We start from the raw sequence: 17913 nt of genomic DNA, 5'->3' as shown, positions 1-17913 counted from the left end.
CCTCCGTTCCCGCGCTGGCGGCCGTTAGGGGCGGGGCCCGGCGCCCCGGCCAATGGGCAGCGGCGGTGGCGGCGGCGCACCCCCGGGCCATGGCGGCGGCGGCGGGCGGCGATGGCGGCGCGGGCGGGGCCGAGGGCGGCGGGGCCGATGGCGGGGATGAGCCGGTACCGGCGGCGGCCCCGGGGCGCGCCCAGGTGTTCAGCGCCGTGGTGGACACGTTCCTGGAGAAACTGGTGGCCGCCGGGAGGTGAGGCGGGAGCGGGGGTCTGCAGGGTGGGGAGGGAGCCTTGAGCCCGGTGCCAGCCGTGCCGTGACCCTGGGCTCACCGGATCCCCGGGAGCAGCCCCGGACCCGGCTCTGAGCGTGGCCTGACCCGGTCCCAACCGTGCCGTGACACTGAGCCCACCGGACCCCCGGGAGCAGCCCCGGCCCCGGCTCTGAGCCTGAGCCTGGTCCAAACCGTGCCGTGACACTGAGCCCACCGGACCCCCGGGACAGCCCCGGACCCGGCTCTGAGCCTGGCCTGACCCGGTCCCAACCGTGCCGTGATACTGAGCCCACCGGATCCACGGGAGCAGCCGGCTCTGACCCTGAGCTTAGCCCTGATCCGGCCCCACCGTGAGCCCGGTCCCACTCGTGCCGTGACACTGAGCCCACCGGACCCCCGGGACAGCCCCGGACCCGGCTCTGAGCCTGGCCTGACCCGGTCCCAACCGTACCGTGACACTGAGCTCACCGGATCCCTGGGAGCAGCCCCGGACCCTGCTCTGACCCTGAGCCTGGTCCCAACCGTGCCGTGACACTGAGCCCACCGGATCCCCGGGAGCAGCCCCGGACCCTGCTCTGGGTCTGAGCCTGACCCGGTCCCAACCGTGAGCTTGGTCCCAACCGTGCCGTGACACTGAGCTTACCGGACTCCCGGGAGCAGCCCCGGACCCGGCTCTGAGCCTGGCCTGACCCCGTCCCAACCGTGCCGTGACACTGAGCCCACCGGATCCACGGGAGCAGCCGGCTCTGACCCTGAGCTTAGCCCTGATCCGGCCCCACCGTGCCCCCAGTCCCAACCGTGCCGTGCCTCTGAGCCCGCCCGGACCCCCGGGAGCAGCCCCGGACCCGGCTCTGAGCCTGGCCTGACCCGGTCCCAACCGTGCCGTGCCTCTGAGCCCGCCCGGACCCCCGGGAGCAGCGCTGCCGCCATCCCCATCGCTAACCCGGCTCCGGTTCTGACCCTGCCCTCCTTGCAGCTACCAGAGGTTTGTCAGCTGCTACCGCTGCTTCTACAAGCTGCAGCCGCAGCTGACCAGGAGCATCTACGATCAGTTCATCTCCCAGCTCCAGACGTCCATCAAGGTGAGCGGGGGAGCCACCCGGGGGCAGTGGAAAAATGCTGAGCAGGTTGATATTAAGGGCAGCAAATGTATTTCCTAAATGTAAAGCAGAAAGTTGAGGCTGCTCTCTGGAGTTCTGCCTTCCCCAGAAAAAGCTGTAGGATCGTTCAGGTAAACACCACTGGGACTTTGGAGTCCAAGCATGGCCAAGGCCACCACAAAACCAAGTCCCTGAGTGCCACATCCACACATCTGTTAAATACCCTCAGAAATGGTGATTCACAGGGTATTCATCATCCATGATTCCAGCTTTTCTTCCAGGACAAAGCCAGAAGGACTTTGAATAAGGGATGGAGTGACAGGACAAGGGGAATGGCTTCCCCCAGTTAGATGGGATATTGGGAAGGAATTCTTCCCTGTGAGGGTGCTGAGGGCCTGGCACAGGGTGCCCAGAATTTAAGGCCAGGTTGGGCAGGGCTTGGAGCAGCCTGGGGTAGTGGAAGGTGGAAGGAGATGTGCTTTAAGGTCCCTTTGAACCCAAACAATTCCCTGATTCCCTGACCAGCCAAGGCTGACAAGCAGAGTGGTGCCTGTGTTTGTTCAGCTCATGTCCTTCCTTCACAGGAGGAGATCCAGGACGTGAAGAATGAAGGGAATCTGGAGGGGCTCTTCAGTTTGCTGGATAAGATCGTGGAGGAGGCCAAGGACCGGGAGGAGCCAGCGTGGTATGGATGGCCAGGCGTGGGGGGTGGTTTTGCTGTAAGGGAGAGTCTGAAGGCTGCTGTATCTTTACAGAAGTGTCACTGGGACTAAAACACACAAAAATCAGTTTAATCTGTGCTTCTCTGGGTCCAGGATCCATTTCCACTCACTCCCTTAGTGCCGGGAGGTCAGTGCCACTGAGCTGGGGGGTTTGGGCACAGCACCTGTCCTACAGCAGAGTCCCCCTGTGTGCTCTTTGTGTCCCTGGCTCAGGCCTCAGCAGACACTGGAGACACTGGGGACTGACCAGAAACACAGGATTTTGTGTGTCTGTGCTGAGGGGGTGAGGACATCCTCATGTTCCAAGCACCCACTTAGGGCCAGGCTTTGGGAAGAGCTCCCTGTGCCCTCCAGTGGGGCTCTGGCTGTGCTGGGTTCCCTGTGGCAGCCACAGAGCTGATCCCAGCTGGCAGCAGCTCTGCAGCTGTGTGGGACCAGTGCTGGGCAGCATCTCTGGCCAGGGTCTGTGTACAAATCACCAACAGGATGGGACTGCTGCTTGAGCTGTTTACTTTCCAGCATCAGCCTCATTCCATGGTGATGACAATGGCAAGATGCCAGCAGCTCACATCCCAGGCAGCAGACAAAGAACTCAATGTTACAACTCACTTTAAAAGTTTTTTGACCAATCACACAAAGCAAAAGCACATTGACAGCAGTTCTGTCTAACCACTATCAGCACAGGTACCTTTGGTTAAACAATGCTTGCTTATTTCAAATACAATCCCTGCTTGTGAGCCTTAAAACACAACACACAGAGCTCCATTATTAAGCTTCAAACTCCCTAATATCTCCCTAGATATATTTTTCTTTAGCTTAGGGAGTTATTCTAGACAAGTAGAATATGCTTGTGAACCTGCTGTAGGGCCTTAGAGCAGATCTGTGCAAGGAGGAAAGTCCAGCTCACCCTGAGTGTTGGGATGGGAGCAGTGCCTTGCTTTACCCCAGTCCAGGGGATGATATGATGAGCCCCCCATTATTAAGCCTAGAACTTCCTAATATCTCACTAGATACTCTTTTCTGCAGTTTAGGGAGTTATTCTAGACAAATAGAATATGCTTGTGAATCTGCTCTGGCCCTTGGATAGAGCAGATGTGTTCAAGGAGGAAACTCCAGCTCACCCTGAGTGTTGGGATGGGGGCAGAGCGGTGTCATCCTTTACCCCAGTCCAGGGGATGATATGGTGAGCCCCCCATGATCAAGCTTAGAACTTCCTAATATCTCAGTAGATATACTTTTCTTTAGCTTAAGGAGTTATTCTATTCTATTCTTTTCTTGTGAATCTGCTCTGGCCCTTAGAGCAGATCTGTGCAAGGAGGAAGCTCCAGCTCACCCTGAGGGTTGGGATGGTGCAAAGCAGTGCTTTGCTTTACCCCAATCCAGGGGAGGATGTGCTGAGCCCCCTCAGAAGGCCAGGCTGGCTGGAGGACACTCCAGGCCATCTCCCCAAGGCTGCTCCCACACTCTGCAGCCTCCCAGTTTACAAAAGTACAGGTGCAATGCTCTGTGAATGTGACCGTGTTCACAGGGGACTCGGGTTGAGGGAAGAGATGAGGATCTGACTCCATGTTTCAGAGGACTTGATTTATTATTTTATGATATATATTATATTAAAACTATACTAAAAGAGTAGAAGAAAGGGTTTCATCAGAAGGCTGGCTAAGAATAGAAAAAGAAAGAATGAATAACAAAGGTTTGTGGCTCAGGCTCTGTGTCTGAGCCAGCTGACTGTGATTGGCCATTAATTAGAAACAACCACACGAGACCAATCCCAGATGCACCTGTTGCATTCCACAGCAGCAGATAACCATTGTTTGCATTTTGTTCCTGAGGCCTCCCAGCTTCTCAGGAGGAAAAACCCCAAGGACAGGATTTTCCATAAAAAGATATCCGTGACACGTCAATACCCAGACCATTCTTCTATTTGTCCTTTTCCACTTCCCCTGTAACTTTCCTGCTGACCAATCTCCTGGCTGCTGCTTAGCTCTAATGATATCTTTGCTATCTCTGAGCCCTGATTTTGCATCTTTCCCACCCCCGTGCTGCTGGGAGCCCAGGGCAGGGTGTGTTGTGTGTTGTGGGTGCTCCCTTGCAGGCGGCCCAGCGGGGTCCCGGCGCGGGACGTGCGCAGCGCCCTGGTGCCGTTCCTGCTGCGCCACCGCTCCCACCTGCGCCGCGCGCTGCACGAGAGGCAGCACAGGAGCAGCAGCCTGGCCCAGGAGGTGCTCAAGGGCAGGGACAGCATTGCAGAGCTGCAGCAGGCGATCCAGGCTCGCCAGGAGGCCTGGCAGGTAAAACACGCCAGAAAACCCAGACCAGACTGACCCAAACCAAACCAAAACCAGACCAGCCCAAGCCAAACTAAACCAAACCACCCCAAAACCAGACCAAACCAACCCAAACTAGACCAAACCAACCCAAACCAAACCAGCCCAAACTAAACCAAACCACCCCAAAACCAGACCAAACCAACCCAAACTAGACCAAACCAGACCAAACCACCCCAAAACCAGACCAGCCCAAGCCAAACTAAACCAAACCACCCCAAAACCAGACCAAACCAACCCAAACTAGACCAAACCAACCCAAAGCAGACCAGCCCAACCCAAACTAAACCAAACCACCCCAAAACCAGACCAACCCAACCCAACCCAGCCCAACCTCATTCTCACAGCACCTGGAGAACGAGGCTCTGGAATGACTTTCCAAGCCTCCACTTCCCCAGGACCTCCCCAGCAGCCAAGTCCTGCTGAAACTTTAGTGTGGGCATTGGAGGTCTGGGGTGCTTTCTTTTCCCTGTGCAGTGGGTGGGGTGTGGGGTGTGGGTGGTGCCAGGGGAGGTGAGGGGGTTGTTGTGTTCTGCACATGCAGGGGACAGCAGTGTGTGCCAGCATCCCACCCTGAGTGTGGCAGGGTGGGAGAGGCTCCATGCTGAGCTCCGTGGGTTGTGTTCCTTCCAGGCAATCACTAAGGAGCAACGAGAGCTCATCATGGCACTCCAGGGGCTCCAGTGATGTCCCACAGGCTCTGCTGGGACAGCTCATCATCCCACAGCACTGATGGGACGAGGTGTGTGCGCTGAGAATCACCCCATCAGGCCACTGGAGACTGCAGAGGGACTGGAACAGCTGCTGGACTGGCATGGGTTGATTGAAAACAAAAAAAAAAAACCAACAAAAGAAACAAACAAAAAAAAACCAACATTGATATCTTTGGAAATGGGTGGCAATTCTCTATTTCCCACTCAGCTAGGCAGAGGAGCATCACACAGTGTGTCTGTGCTCTCATCTGCTGCACTCAGTGCTGTGACAGGCCTGGTTCCAGTTTCCAAAGCCACATTTGGGGGTTTGTAGCTGTTTTAGCTGTGTGTTAGACAAAATTCAGTGCCTTAAGCCCCAGGGCAGGCTGTGCTGGGGTCACAGCCAAGGCTCCTGCCTTTGTTTGCAGGTTCATTCAGTGTCCCTGTGCTCACTGCCCTTGCAGATGTGGCAGCAGCCGCCGCCCCAAGTTCCTTGTTACCATTCCTTCTGTCTCTTCTAAAGTTATTTTCTAGCCCTGCTCCCCTCCCAGGGATCTGTGCCGAGCTTGGAATGGCCCTGCCTCCACTTTGTGGCTTTGTAGCGCAGGGTTTTCATGTTTGTTTTTCCTGTGGAACCTTCCAGAGCCAGACTGGCTTTCCCCACCCAGAGCTGTCTGTTGCTGCCCCTCCTGTTTGTGGGCTGGGGAAGCCAAGGGATCTCCCTGGCACAGCCCCACCCGTGAGTGTTCCTGCAGCAGGGACAGGCTGTGCTGGGGCTGGCCAGGGAGGCAGGAGAGTGCCCTGCACCTGCAGAGGTTCTGAGGGCACAGCTCCAGGGTTCCTGCCCTGTGCCCGGCTGGGATGGGGCAGTGGCTGCTCCACCACAGCCCAGCCTCTGTCAGCAATTAGGGCTGCAGAGTGGCTGCAGCATTTCCCCTCTGCCTCCCCTCTCTGTGCTGGAATCTCCTCAATAAACTGGGGCTGTTCTTCCCAGCTTGGCTCCCGCTGTGCTCTTGGCCCACGTACTCTGTGTTTTATGGCTTTGTCTGGCAAAGGCTCTGCTTCAGCAGCTCTGTCTGCCCCAAAGGCAGGGCTGGGATTTACAGGATCAAAAAAAAAAAATGGTCAGGATGTGAAAGAGGAATGTTATTCAGGGGCTCTGGGTGCCCTGGCTGGGATGGTGTTCACAGGGGTCTGAGGATGAGGGAAGAGATGAGGATCTGACTCCGTGTTTCAGAAGGCTTGATTTATTATTTTATGATTTATATTACATTAAAACTGTACTAAAAGAATAGAAGAAAGGATTTCATCAGAAGGCTGGCTAAGAATAGGAAAAGAAAGAATGATAACAAAGGTTTGTGGCTCAGGCTCTGTGTCTGAGCCAGCTGACTGTGATTGGCCATTAATTAGAAACAACCACATGAGACCAATCCCAGATGCACCTGTTGCATTCCACAGCAGCAGATAACTATTGTTTACATTTTGTTCCTGAGGCCTCCCAGCTTCTCAGGAGGAAAAACCCTAAGGAAAGGATTTTTCAGAAAATATCACAGCTACAATTCACCTTGCAGCAGTTTTGGAAGGGCTGTGTGTCCATGGGGGAATTCACTGTGACCGTGCTGACAGGGGTCTGAGAATGAGGGAAGAGATGAGGATCTGACTCCGTGTTTCAGAAGGCTTGATTTATTATTTTATGATATATATTACATTAAAACTATACTAAAAGAATAGAAGAAGGGATTTCATCAGCAGAAAAAGAAAGAATGATAACAAAGGTTTGTGGCTCAGGCTCTGTGTCTGAGCCAGCTGACTGTGATTGGCCATTAATTAGAAACAACCACATGAGACCAATCCCAGATGCACCTGTTGCATCCCACAGCAGCAGATAACCATTGTTTACATTTTGTTCCTGAGGCCTCCCAGCTCCTCAGGAGGAAAAATCCTATGGACAGGATATTTCATAAAAGATGTCTGTGACACCCTGTCTGTAACACAACATCTGCCAGGGACCAAGGCAATGGGCACCTCTCACCCTCCCCCAGGGGTGCCCAAAAGCAGCACCTGCTGCTCCCCCAAAACTGGGCCAGCAACCTCCCTTTGGGAAAACCCCAAGGTTTTGGCAGGAAAGTCTCCCTCTGTTGCAGAAGATGATTCTGGGGTGCTGGGACTGCAGCAAGGAGCCCCCAGTGCCCCCTCTCCCATCCCGTGGGGCCTGGGCACTGCCAGCCTGGCAGGGCTGGGCCCACCAGCAAATCCCCCCTGGCCTGGGGCCACTCCTGCCTCCCTCTGTGGGCTCTGGCTGGGCACAGGGCGCCGGGTTCATCCCAAACCACAATTGCCAGCTCTGCCAGCAGCTCCGGCCATGGCGGATGTGCTGCAAATAACCCTGGTGGGGCCGGGCCCCCCGTGCCAAGGCCACAGGGCCCTATAAAGGCACCCAGGGAGCCGGGGCTGCGCCCAGCCCAGCTCGGGGAGGCACCATGAGGGCCCTGGTCCTGCTCACCCTCCTGGCCCTGCTCGCCCTCGGCCTGTGCCGCAGAGGTACGGGGACTCTGTGGGCACTGGGGGTGATTCTGTGGGCACTGGGGGTGATTCTGTGGGCACTGGGGGTGATTCTGTGGGCACTGGGGGTGATTCTGGACACTGAGGGTGATTCTGTGGGCACTGGGGGTGATTCTGTGGATATTGGGGGTGATTCCATGGACACTGGGGGTGATTCTGGACTCTGGGAGTGATTCTGTGGGCACTGGGGGTGATTCTGTGGGCACTGGGGCTGATTCCGTGGACACTGGGGGTGATTCTGGACTCTGGGGGTTATTCTGTGGGCACTGGGGGTGATTCTGTGGGCACTGGGGGTGATTCTGTGCCCATTGGGGCTGATTCCATGGACACTGGGGGTGATTCTGTGCACATTGGGGGTGATTCTGTGGAACTGGGGGTGATTTTATGGACCCTGGGGGTGATTTTATGGACACTGAGGCTGATTCTGTGGATTCTGGGCGTGATTCCATGGGCACTGGGGGTGATTCTGTGAATATTGGGGGTGATTCTGTGGACATTGGGGGTGATTCCATGGGCACTGGGGATGATTCTGTGGGCATTGGGGGTGATTCTGTGCCATGGGGGTGATTCTGTGGGCCCTGGGGGTGATTCTGTCCACATTGGGAGTGATTCTGTGCCCTGGGAAGGGCCCTGGAGGGAGCAAAGGGACTGGGAAAACTCTGCTGAGCTTTGGGGGGTTCAGTGGGGAGACAGGAACCGGGACATCCTTCAGCAGACTGGGGGGGTCTCAGGGAGGGATGTGAGCCCCAAAAGGAGCGGGGTGAGAGCAGAGCAGGGTGGGAGGGAAGAGCAGGACCCGGCTGTGAGCGCGGCCGCCCCTCCGTGTCACCCACCCACAGACGGCTCTGCCAGCACCAAGGACTCGCCCAGCTCTGAAGGTGAGTGAGCCTGGGGACGGGGACACACACAGGGGACAGGGCACAGGGGACACAACCCCCTGACCCCGCTGTCCCTGCAGCCTTCGTCTCCAGACGCGCCAGCGCCGAGCTGGTGCCGAGGCAGAAGCGCAATGCCGGCCAGGGCAGGTGAGCACGGCGGGGAGCAGCGGGGGAGGTTTGCTGGCCCAGGACCCCCCAGAGCCCCCGGGTGTCCCTTCGTGTCCCTTTGTCCCCAGCAGCGGCCCCGGGGCCCCTCCGGACCCGCTGGAGGCCAAGCGCGAGGTTTGCGAGCTCAACCCGGACTGCGACGAGCTGGCGGATCAGATCGGGCTGCAGGAGGCGTACCGGCGCTACTACGGGCTGGTGTGAGCCCTGCCCTGCTTGGGGAGGGGGCCGAGCTCTCCAGGAACCCCCCCTGCCAGCCCCGCACCCCTACACTGCACCCTCCCACCCTTGCTGTTAGCCCTGGAATGGAATAAATGCAAATGTAGAGCCAGTTCCTCCCCAAGCCTGGGGTGTGGGTGGGTGGCTGGGGGGATTTGGGATGTGCTCAGTGTCACCCCATCCCATCCATCCCGGGTTCCCTCCTGTGCCCCCCAGGCTCCAAGGAGGAGGTGCTGTCACCCCCAGGTCCTGCTGCCAGCCCAGAGCTGCCCCATCATCGTCCCAGTTTAATTTAAAGCTGTTTCTCCCAATGTGGGGTTACTGGGGAGCAGCAGGGCTGATCCATGCACCCCTGCCCGGGAATTTCATCACAAACCACCTTAATTACTCATTAAACCTTGAGGAGGAGAGGTGCTACCACCCCGAGATCCTGCTGCCAGCCCAGAGCTGCCCCATCACCATCCCAGTTTAATTTAAAGCTGTTTCTCCCAATGTGGGGTTACTGGGGAGCAGCAGGGCTGATCCATGCACCCCTGGCCAGGAATTTCATCACAAACCACCTTAATTACTCATTAACCTTGACTCACACATGCTTACACTGCTGGGTCCTGTGTGGGGACCCCAAATTCATGGAATCGCTGCTGGAGAATGGAATTTATGGGATGAATTCATGGAATCTTTGCACTGAAGAGCTGAGGCATAGACTGGGTGCAGAGGGAGTTGGGAGAGGGACACTGCAGGACAGGGACAGTGCAGGACAAGGACACTGCAGGACAGGGACACTGTGGGACAGGGACACTGCGGGACAGGGACACAGCAGGACAGGGACATTGCAGGGCAGGGACACTGTGGGACAGGGACACTGCAGGACAGGGACAGTGCAGGACAGGGACACTGCAGGATAAGGACACTGTGGGACAGGGACAGTGCAGGACAGGGACATTGCAGGACAGGGACACTGCAGGATAAGGACACTGCGGGACAGGGACACTGTGGGACAGGGACAGTGCAGGATAAGGACACTGCAGGACACCCAACCACACCCCAAAGAAGCTGCCAGGGTGCCGGGCCCTGCCAGGCTCTGCAGCCCAGCCCCTCACACGGGTCCCTCTGGTGCCCAGTGCCCGCAGGAACCCCTGAGGAGCTGCCAGAGCCACCAGGGGCTGGGCAAGGCCTCATGAAGGCTCTGAGGATGGCACTGCTGCCCACAGGGCAGTGCCAAAGGTGCTCTGGGCCTTGGTGGGGCTCAGGTGGCCCCACAGCCAAGCCTGGCACATGCCCACGTCACAGAGATGCCCTGCAGCTGCCCAGCACAGAACAGATGTGCAAAGCTGGTGGCTGTGTCCTGCCAGGCTGAGGCCATCACCCACAGCTGCTGCTCAAGGGCAGCTCTGGGGACAGGGGACAGAGTGGTGGCACTGGGGGGACACCGGGGGCTGCTGCTCAGGGGACAGGGGACAGAGTGGTGGCACTGGGGGGACACCAGAGGCTGCTGCTGCTCAGGGGACAGGGGACAGAGTGGTGGCACTGGGGGGACACTGGGGCTGCTGCTGCTCAGGGGACAGGGGACAGAGCAGCACAAGGCTCCGGGGCAGGGGATGGGCAGGGGAAGGCGGTGAGCAGCACAAAGAGGGGCCGGTGGCAGCAGCAGAGCTCAGCCTCACTCCAGGCACAGTCCCAGCAGCAGAGGAGCTCTGGGGAGGAGGGGCAGGAGCAGAGGGAACCTTCTGGAAGCCCCCTGGGGTGGTGGGGGCACCTGAGCCCTGCCCTGGGCCACCCTGACTCACCTGGGACCCCTGCCCCAGCGTGCCGTCCCCACAGCAAGGACCCCGCAAAAACCTCGGGTTTCATCCTGAGCAGGGGGAATCAGCAAGAGGAACAAAAAGCTGGGAAGGAGGAAAGCTCCACCCCCAGTTTCCTTATCCCAAACACTCTGGGAACAGCAGGAGAGGCCGGTGCGGGTGAAGGAGCTCAAAGCAGCCACAGGGACAAAGCAGCAGTGCCAGACATGGCTGACCGGGAGTCTGGCATGGCAAATGTGCAGCCTGTGACAGACACACGGTGTCAGGGGGCCTGCAGCTCCCTGTGCCAGCCCATCCTTGTGCCAGCCCATCCCCGTGCCAGCCCATCCTTGTGCCAGCCCAGCCCTGTTCCAGCCCATCCTTGTGCCATCCCATCCCCGTGCCAGCCCAGCCCTGTTCCAGCCCATCCTTGTGCCAGCCCATCCCTGTGCCATCCCAGCCCTGTGCCATCCCATCCCTGTGCCATCCCAGCCCTGTGCCATCCCATCCTTGTGCCAGCCCATCCTTGTGCCATCCCATCCCCGTGCCAGCCCATCCCCGTGCCAGCCCAGCGTCACAGCTGCTGCAGATGTGCTGGGCAGGCACTGCCCTGGAGCTGTGATGTGGGCACAGCTGGGGACAGAGGGACAGGGACAGACAAGCAGCAGATGAGACAGATGGCAGCAGGGACAGGCAGATGAGCAGTGCTGGGCCCAGCAGATGCCCCAGGGAGGATGGGAGCACCAGGCAGTGCCACCTGAATCCCTGCTGGCACAGCAGGTTCTGAGGTGAGCTCTGTCCCTGTCCCCATCCTCATCTCCATCCCCTCCTCATCCCTATCCCTGTCCATGTCCCTAACCCCATCTCTGTCCCTAATCCCATCCCTATCCCCATTGCCAGCCTTTCTTTGTCCCCATCTCCTCCCCATCCCTGTTCCCATCTCCACAACCATCCCTGCCCCCATTCCCACCCCAACATTTCATCACTCCCATCCTGGCCCTGTTCCCATCACCATTCCCATGCCCACCCCCATTCCCATTCCCACCCCCATCCCCTCCTGCTCAGCAGGAATTGTGTCCAGGGCTGTCTCATTCACCACCAGAAAGGAGCTGAGGACACAGTCAGAGCTCCCAACATGATCCCATCCTCCCAGAAGATCTGTGGGGACAGCAGGGCAGCCCAAGAGCTGCTTTGGGATTGTGGTGGGTGGGGAAACTGAGGCAGGGTGGGCTGGGAGTATCTCCCAGCTGGAACAAGGTTTCATGGGGTGTCCAGGTGATTTCCCACCTTGGATGAGGGAATCGAAAATGATCCAAAAGTATCTGGATAAAGGAGGCAGAGCAGGGCTGCTGAGGAGCACCAGGGGTGTGCTGGCCACCTGCAGAGCCCCCTCTTCACCCCTGCCTTGGGCTGGGGGTCTGCTCCTGCTCTTGCCCTGGCAGATGGGGCTCTGCAGGGCCCCAAAGGCAGCTTTGTGCTGTTCACATCCCCGACCCTGCCACAGCCTTGCTCTGGCTGAAATCCCCCCAAATTCCCAGTGCAGACACGACCCTGACTGTGCATGGGGGCACACGGGAGCCTCCAGCTGGAGGGGCCACAGCTCTGGGCACCAGGCTTGAAATGCCACCAGGCTGGGACAGCCAGGGCAGGTGACAAAGGCAGGTCCGTGCACGGGGCCTCAAACACCCACCAGGTGACACTGCAGGGGGAGATCTGGGAGGGAAGAGGTGGAGAAAGCAAATTTGGGCAAACAAAACCTGGCAGCGGCTCCAGCTCAGCCCGTGGGGCAAATGCCAGCAGAAGATCCAGGCTGCAGCTGGGTGGAGCTCAGGGGACAGAGGACAGATGCCTTCCAAAACCCCAATTTTTGGGGATTTATTGATCCCCACAGGATTGGTGTGCTGGGCACAGCACGAGCAGCCTAAAACCCCCAGGTGCCTGTCCAAGGAGCCCGGGGTGCTCTGGGCTCTGCTGCTGACAAGGGAAGTCACCCCCTGTCCCCAGGGAGGGTCTGGGGTCTCCACTCTGGGTGCAGACCCTGGAGCTGAGCAGAGCCTCCAGAACAAGCCACGGGGCACAGCAAGCCCAGGCAGGGAGATGCTCAAGGCAGGGGATGACACGGCTGGAGCAGAAGTGGGAAGCTGAGGCACAGGAGAGGAGGGGAACGGGCAGAGAAACAAACAGGGGCAGACACAGCAGCTCCTGGGGCTCCTGCAGGATTCAGCTCCACCAGGAGCAGCACCAGGAGCTGCCCAGAAGAGCTGTGGCCTTTTCCTGCTCCAATTTCACCTCGGTTTGTTCCCATGAAGGGCTGTGGGACAAACCCCCAGCCACAGACCCCCCCAGCAGCACCATCCTGCATGGAGCAGCAGCGGAGGCTCAGGGCTTGGTACAGGGCTGGCAGCCTCTTGGCACGGCCCTTCCAAGCAGGAAAAGGCATTCCCAGATGGGGATGGAGCAGTGCCAGTCCCTTTGTGCCAGCTCAGCCCTGGGACAGGGCAGATCTCAAGCTGGATTTGCTTTTAACACCTCCCTCTCTGACCTTCCCACCAGTGGCAGCCTCCAAAGAACCCGAGAGGGAGAGAGAATTATGGCAGTGCTCGATGCTCCCCACCAGGGGAAGCAGAGCAGGAGCTCTGACAGCAATGAATTCAGGGCAGGAATATTCATTTATTTTCTCTCCTTTGGCACCAGGGCGTGGTGGGACCCTCACAGCCCAATCTCCAGCCTGAAGCCCCCAGCCCACCCTCTCCCAGCGCCTTGAATGGACACTGGGAAGTCACACATTTTAAAAATTTACATTTTCCTTGTCTCAAACTTCTCCATCCCCTTTCCCCATTAAAAGTGAGTTGCAAAGGCCCCAGTGAGCTAGGCCAGGGGTGCTCCTGTGGCAGCAGAGCCCTAACAAGAGGATGAAATCGGCCCCAATCACAGAGACAGCAAGGGAAATGCTGTTCCCATCACAGGGCTGAGGAAGGACCCACCTGCACTTCCCTCACTGGGAAGTCTGGTCAGCAAAGCAGATTTGGGTGGATTTACAGATGGAAAATGCACTCAGCTGCTCAGGAAAGCTGGGAATGACCACAGGACACACACAGTACAAACATCTGGTATTTTATTAAGCCAGTTGCTGTGCTCAGACCATGGTCAGACATTTGCTGGGAGCCCCAGCCCCTGCTCACCCAGCTGGGCCCCAATCCCCTCAATCCTCCCTGGCTCTGCAAGCCCGTGTGCCACACGAGGGCTGGGGAGAGGTGATTGTCCCTCGCCTCCAACCTGCATCCCCTCCCTGCCATGGCCAGGCCAGCAACACAACCCTGTCCCTGCCCAGTGCTGCTGCACACCCAGAGGGAAAAGAGCCCAAAATTGAAGATGTGAGACAAAATCCGAGGCATTTGCGGGTGGCCTCAAGCCAAGCGAGGATGGGAGCAGAGGAGCTGCTTGGAACAGCCCATGAAACCATGGAGCAGAAGCCCAACAAGCACCAGTGACTGTGTCCACCATGGTTTGGGGACAGCCCAGCCAGCCTCAGCCACCACAGCCCTGTGTCCTCCCAGCGTGGGGTCACCCCAGGAACCCCGAACCGCTCCACAGGGTGGTAATGAAGAGAAAAACCAAACCCAAGGAACACACCAGAACTCATGAACACTCTTGTTTTTCAGCCCACAAGATGGTTTTTCTGTTTGCTCTCCTTCCCAGCACAGCAGGCACCACTGGACTGGGTGACAGCTGCTCTAGGCCAAGCCTGGGGTTGGTGCAGGAGAATCCATGGCCAGAGCCTGCAGCCTCCGCCCTGCCCGATGCTCTCTGCTGAGGCAGCTCCCAGCTCTGGCTTGGACAGGGATGCACAGGCTGGGGGGGCCCTCAGGGAGCCCCCAGTGCAGCACCACAGCAGCCACAGGCTGCACAGAGCCTTCCACAGCCCACCATGCCCTTTGCCTCCACCCCCAGAGCCACTCTGAGCAGCCCTGGGCCAGAGCAGATCTGTGCAAGGAGGAAACTCCAGCTCACCCTGAGGGTTGGGATGGGCAGGGCAGTGCTTTGCTTTATCCCAGGCCAGGGGAGGATGTGCTGAGCCCCCTCACAAGGCCAGGCTGGCTGGAGGACACTCCAGGCTGCTCCCACACTCTGCAGCCTCCCAGGTTTTCAGCTTCCAGCTGTCTCTGACTGGGGATGCAAATCCAAAAAGCATTCACCAGGTCCTCAAGCACAGGAGGAGAGCAGCACAGGGACCCTTCAGGTGTGTTTTTAAAGGTCACAATCCCTCCCCATCCAGCCCAGAGTGGAAGGTGCCATGGGGGCAGTCAGGATTCCCCTTTCTCCCCCGCAGGTAGGCAAAACCTTGGAATATCAAACCAACCCCTCAGGGAGCAGAGCAGTGACTTAAGGAGAGCTGTGAGCAGCCCCTGTTGTTGCCATGTGGCCCCACATGGGCTCACAGCAGCTCCTCTGCCTCTGGTTACAGAAAATGAGTTGATTTGCTTTGTTCTTAACTGGATCTGTGCCCACCAAGGCCTCAGTGAGTCAGGACACAGCTCCTCCTCAGCCTGGCCAGCTGTGGCTCCCAGCTGCCATCCTGCACAGCTGTGGGAGCTGCAAGAACTGAAAACATCTGCCATCAAGTGAAACACTTGCCACCAGTCAGACAGGAATTCCCTCTGGGCTGCTGCTTTACCTCTACTGCTCCTCTCAAGATCCAGCCAGGACCCAAGGAAAGCTCAACCTGGAGCTGCCCCCAGCTCCTCACTGCTCTGGCCACAGCCCTGCAATGCTCCTCTTCACCAGCCACAAGGGTCACACTGAGGCTCTCAGGACAAACACAGCAAGCTCAGCCCCAGGCACCCCCAGACCCCAGCATCAGGGGGGTTTCTTCAGCAGAGCACATCAACTCTGTGCCCCCACCAGACAAGGAGGGCTTCACCCAACAACAGTCCCACAAGGAGATTCCCTTCTCATTTCCCACCCCATTGAACAGAAACAATGAGCTCCACAAACAAATGACTTCAAATAAAAGCACTGGAGGGGAAGAGTGACTGGGAGCTTCACAACCCATCTCAGATCTCCAAGAATCCCCGAGGTGTGCCAGTCTCTGACCTGCTGTCCTGCACATGGCCTTCTCTTGGCTTAGCCAAGCAAAGCACTGTGAGTTTCAGGAGAAGATCCTGCAGGGAAAGCCCTGTCCTTCCAGTTGGACCAGGCAGGTTGGCATTTCCCTCTGCTGTGCTGTAAAGGAGCTGGAACTGGAACAGAAATGAATCCTCTGGTACTTGTGCTGGTATTTTTTAGTTTTTACCTGAAAACAAGAACAGCCTGCCCCTGCAGAACAACACACCACGCTCAGAGCCTGCACAGAGTGGAGGATGTGGCTCAGCTTCTCATGTTTTGCTCTCTGGCTGTAGCAGTTTCTGGCTGGCCCATGTGAGAACACAGACACGTAGAAGACTCCAGTGGTTTGTACTTGCATAGCTGCTGCTGGTTCATGTAGATGGAGACATCTCTTCGTGGGCACACAGAGGCAAGAAAAGGGAGCAGGAGGAGACTGCCCAGCCCCTCTCCTGCTGCCCTGGGAGCAACCTGCAGCTTCACATGCGAGTGGCAGCGTGTCAGACACGGGCTGAGTGAGATGCTGCCAGGATGGAGCTCTGCAGGATCCCTCCCAGCTCACCTGGGCTCTTCCAGCACCTTTCCAGGTAGCATCAGCCCTCCTGTTTGGGATGCCAAAAGCAGGGAGCAGTCTGTGAATCTCCTGCACAGCCTCTGCCAGCCCAGAGGGACGTGAGAGAAGGGGACACAGCTCTGTCACCATCTCTAGCACAGCATTGCAGCAGTGGTGCATTGAACAACCAGCAGAAGATAATGGCTTTGAGATTCTCCTTCCTCCTCCACAGCCTATTGAAAGATTTAGTGGGGGGGAAAAAAAAAAAGGGGAAAAAAAAAAAAGAAAAGATGAAAAAGAGGCTTTGGGTCCTTTGGAGACATCTGCTCCATCCCAGTGTTGCAGTGCTCAAGCCAAGCATTTGAGCCTTAATGGTGCATAAATCCCACCCGGCTCTTCTCACTCTCTTTCAGCAGTTCTGCCAGATTCCTCCTTTTCTCCAAGGTCTGATGCATAGTGGGAGAAGCTGGGGATGGAGGCAGAGTCCTGTGGCCTCCCTGGAGCAGCGTGGTGGAGCTTGTGTTGCTCATGAAGCATGGAGCTCCCAGGGAGAGTGGAGTGCAACATGGGGCTGCTCCCTCCTCACAGGCCAACATCCCTTTGCACTGAGCCTGCTCCATGGGGGCCTGGGAAAGGAAATAAATATGCTTGTTCTAAGACAAAAAAAAAAAAAAATTATATTAAGAGCTTCTTCCCCCTTTTAAATAGAGTGTTTCCTTTTCTTTCTGATGTTGGAAGAGTATCCAAAACCCCAAAGGAACTCTTCTTTTTTCTTTTTTTTTTTTAATATTATTCATATATATAAAAACTAAAAATTAAAAGGAAAAAAACCCTTGAAAAATAATTAATTCAAAAGGAGGGGATGGGGTGGGGGGGAGAGAAATCCTATCCACTTTCCTGTCCCCAGATTGCCAAACAAGAGCAAAACACTCTTTGGATCTTCTTCCCCAAGGCAGAGGGCTCCGTTTCTGCTGCACTGGTTTGGTTTTGCTGAAGTGAAGTCCATGCTTTGAACCACCAGCCTGCTCCTGCTGGCCAAGCAAGCTTTGGGAGGAAGGAGGGGGATGAAGGACTGCCTGTCTCTCGCCCATCTCTGCCCACTGGGAGAAGGGCAGAGCTCTGCCCCGGCCGCTCCCATTCCGAGGGGCCTCTCTCAGAGCAGCTGGCTCCATCAGAGCTGTACAGCCTGTCTGCTCAGGATGCAGGTGGAGGGTGTCAGTGTGCGTGCCCACTTTGGATTTTTGTTTTGTTTTTTTTTTTTAATTCATTTGGGTAGGTATTTTTTGTTGCTGTTGCTGCTGCTGCTGCTGCTTCTTCGTGTCTTAAGTGTCGCCCAGATTGTTGTTTCCTTCGTTCAGACGCTGCACGTTGCGAGAGGGGGAGAGAAAGGTTCACCAACCCGATGCCTTTCTGACCATCAGCCCATCTCTTTCCACTGCTTGTAGAACTCCAGAACATTTTTTATCTCTATGCTGGCATTGGCGGCTGCCTGGATGGCAGACTGCAAAAAGCAAACACGGAAAAACAGGCGGTTAATTTTTAA

The 17913-nt window shown here is 57.2% G+C and overlaps 3 protein-coding genes across 4 annotated transcripts in view; 2 read left to right on the top strand and 1 right to left on the bottom strand.

The window, feature by feature from the left end:
- Positions 1–89: 89 nt before the first annotated feature.
- PMF1 (polyamine modulated factor 1) lies at positions 90–6102 on the top strand. The gene is made up of 5 exons (XM_063176166.1): positions 90–247; positions 1245–1350; positions 1953–2053; positions 4186–4381; positions 5051–6102. Exons 1-5 carry the CDS (start codon positions 90–92, stop codon positions 5102–5104), a joined length of 615 nt encoding a protein of 204 aa, XP_063032236.1. The 3' UTR covers positions 5105–6102.
- Positions 6103–7471: 1369 nt separating this feature from the next.
- BGLAP (bone gamma-carboxyglutamate protein) lies at positions 7472–8918 on the top strand. The gene is given in 5 exon segments (XM_063176333.1): positions 7472–7506; positions 7508–7650; positions 8511–8549; positions 8630–8696; positions 8786–8918. Coding segments are annotated over 5 exon segments (417 nt in total).
- Positions 8919–13811: 4893 nt separating this feature from the next.
- SMG5 (SMG5 nonsense mediated mRNA decay factor) overlaps positions 13812–17913 on the bottom strand; it is a 31583-nt gene continuing 27481 nt past the window's right edge. Inside the window, exons 22-23 of one of the 2 annotated variants that reach the window (XM_063176587.1) lie at positions 17770–17871; positions 13812–16996 (exon numbers count right to left, since the gene is read on the bottom strand). In XM_063176587.1, coding sequence (XP_063032657.1) covers positions 17788–17871 — 84 coding nt within the window. In that variant the 3' untranslated portion in view covers positions 13812–16996; positions 17770–17787. Of the gene's footprint in view, positions 17872–17913 lie in introns of both variants that reach the window. The other variant, XM_063176586.1, reaches the window with a different exon arrangement.

This window comes from Melospiza melodia, chromosome 25 (assembly GCF_035770615.1).
Source record: "Melospiza melodia melodia isolate bMelMel2 chromosome 25, bMelMel2.pri, whole genome shotgun sequence".
Classification (NCBI taxonomy): domain Eukaryota; kingdom Metazoa; phylum Chordata; class Aves; order Passeriformes; family Passerellidae; genus Melospiza; species Melospiza melodia.
This window is presented reverse-complemented; position numbering and strand designations above follow the sequence as displayed.

What these genes read in the sequence shown, in the direction of transcription:
- PMF1 (XM_063176166.1), top strand. Translation starts at nt 90, where the DNA reads ATGGCGGCGGCGGCGGGCGGCGATGGCGGCGCGGGCGGGGCCGAGGGC. An exon ending in AGCTCCAGACGTCCATCAAG is followed by an intron (nt 1,351 to 1,952) that starts GTGAGCGGGGGA and finishes CTTCCTTCACAG; the next exon opens with GAGGAGATCCAGGACGTGAA. An exon ending in GACCGGGAGGAGCCAGCGTG is followed by an intron (nt 2,054 to 4,185) that starts GTATGGATGGCC and finishes GCTCCCTTGCAG; the next exon opens with GCGGCCCAGCGGGGTCCCGG.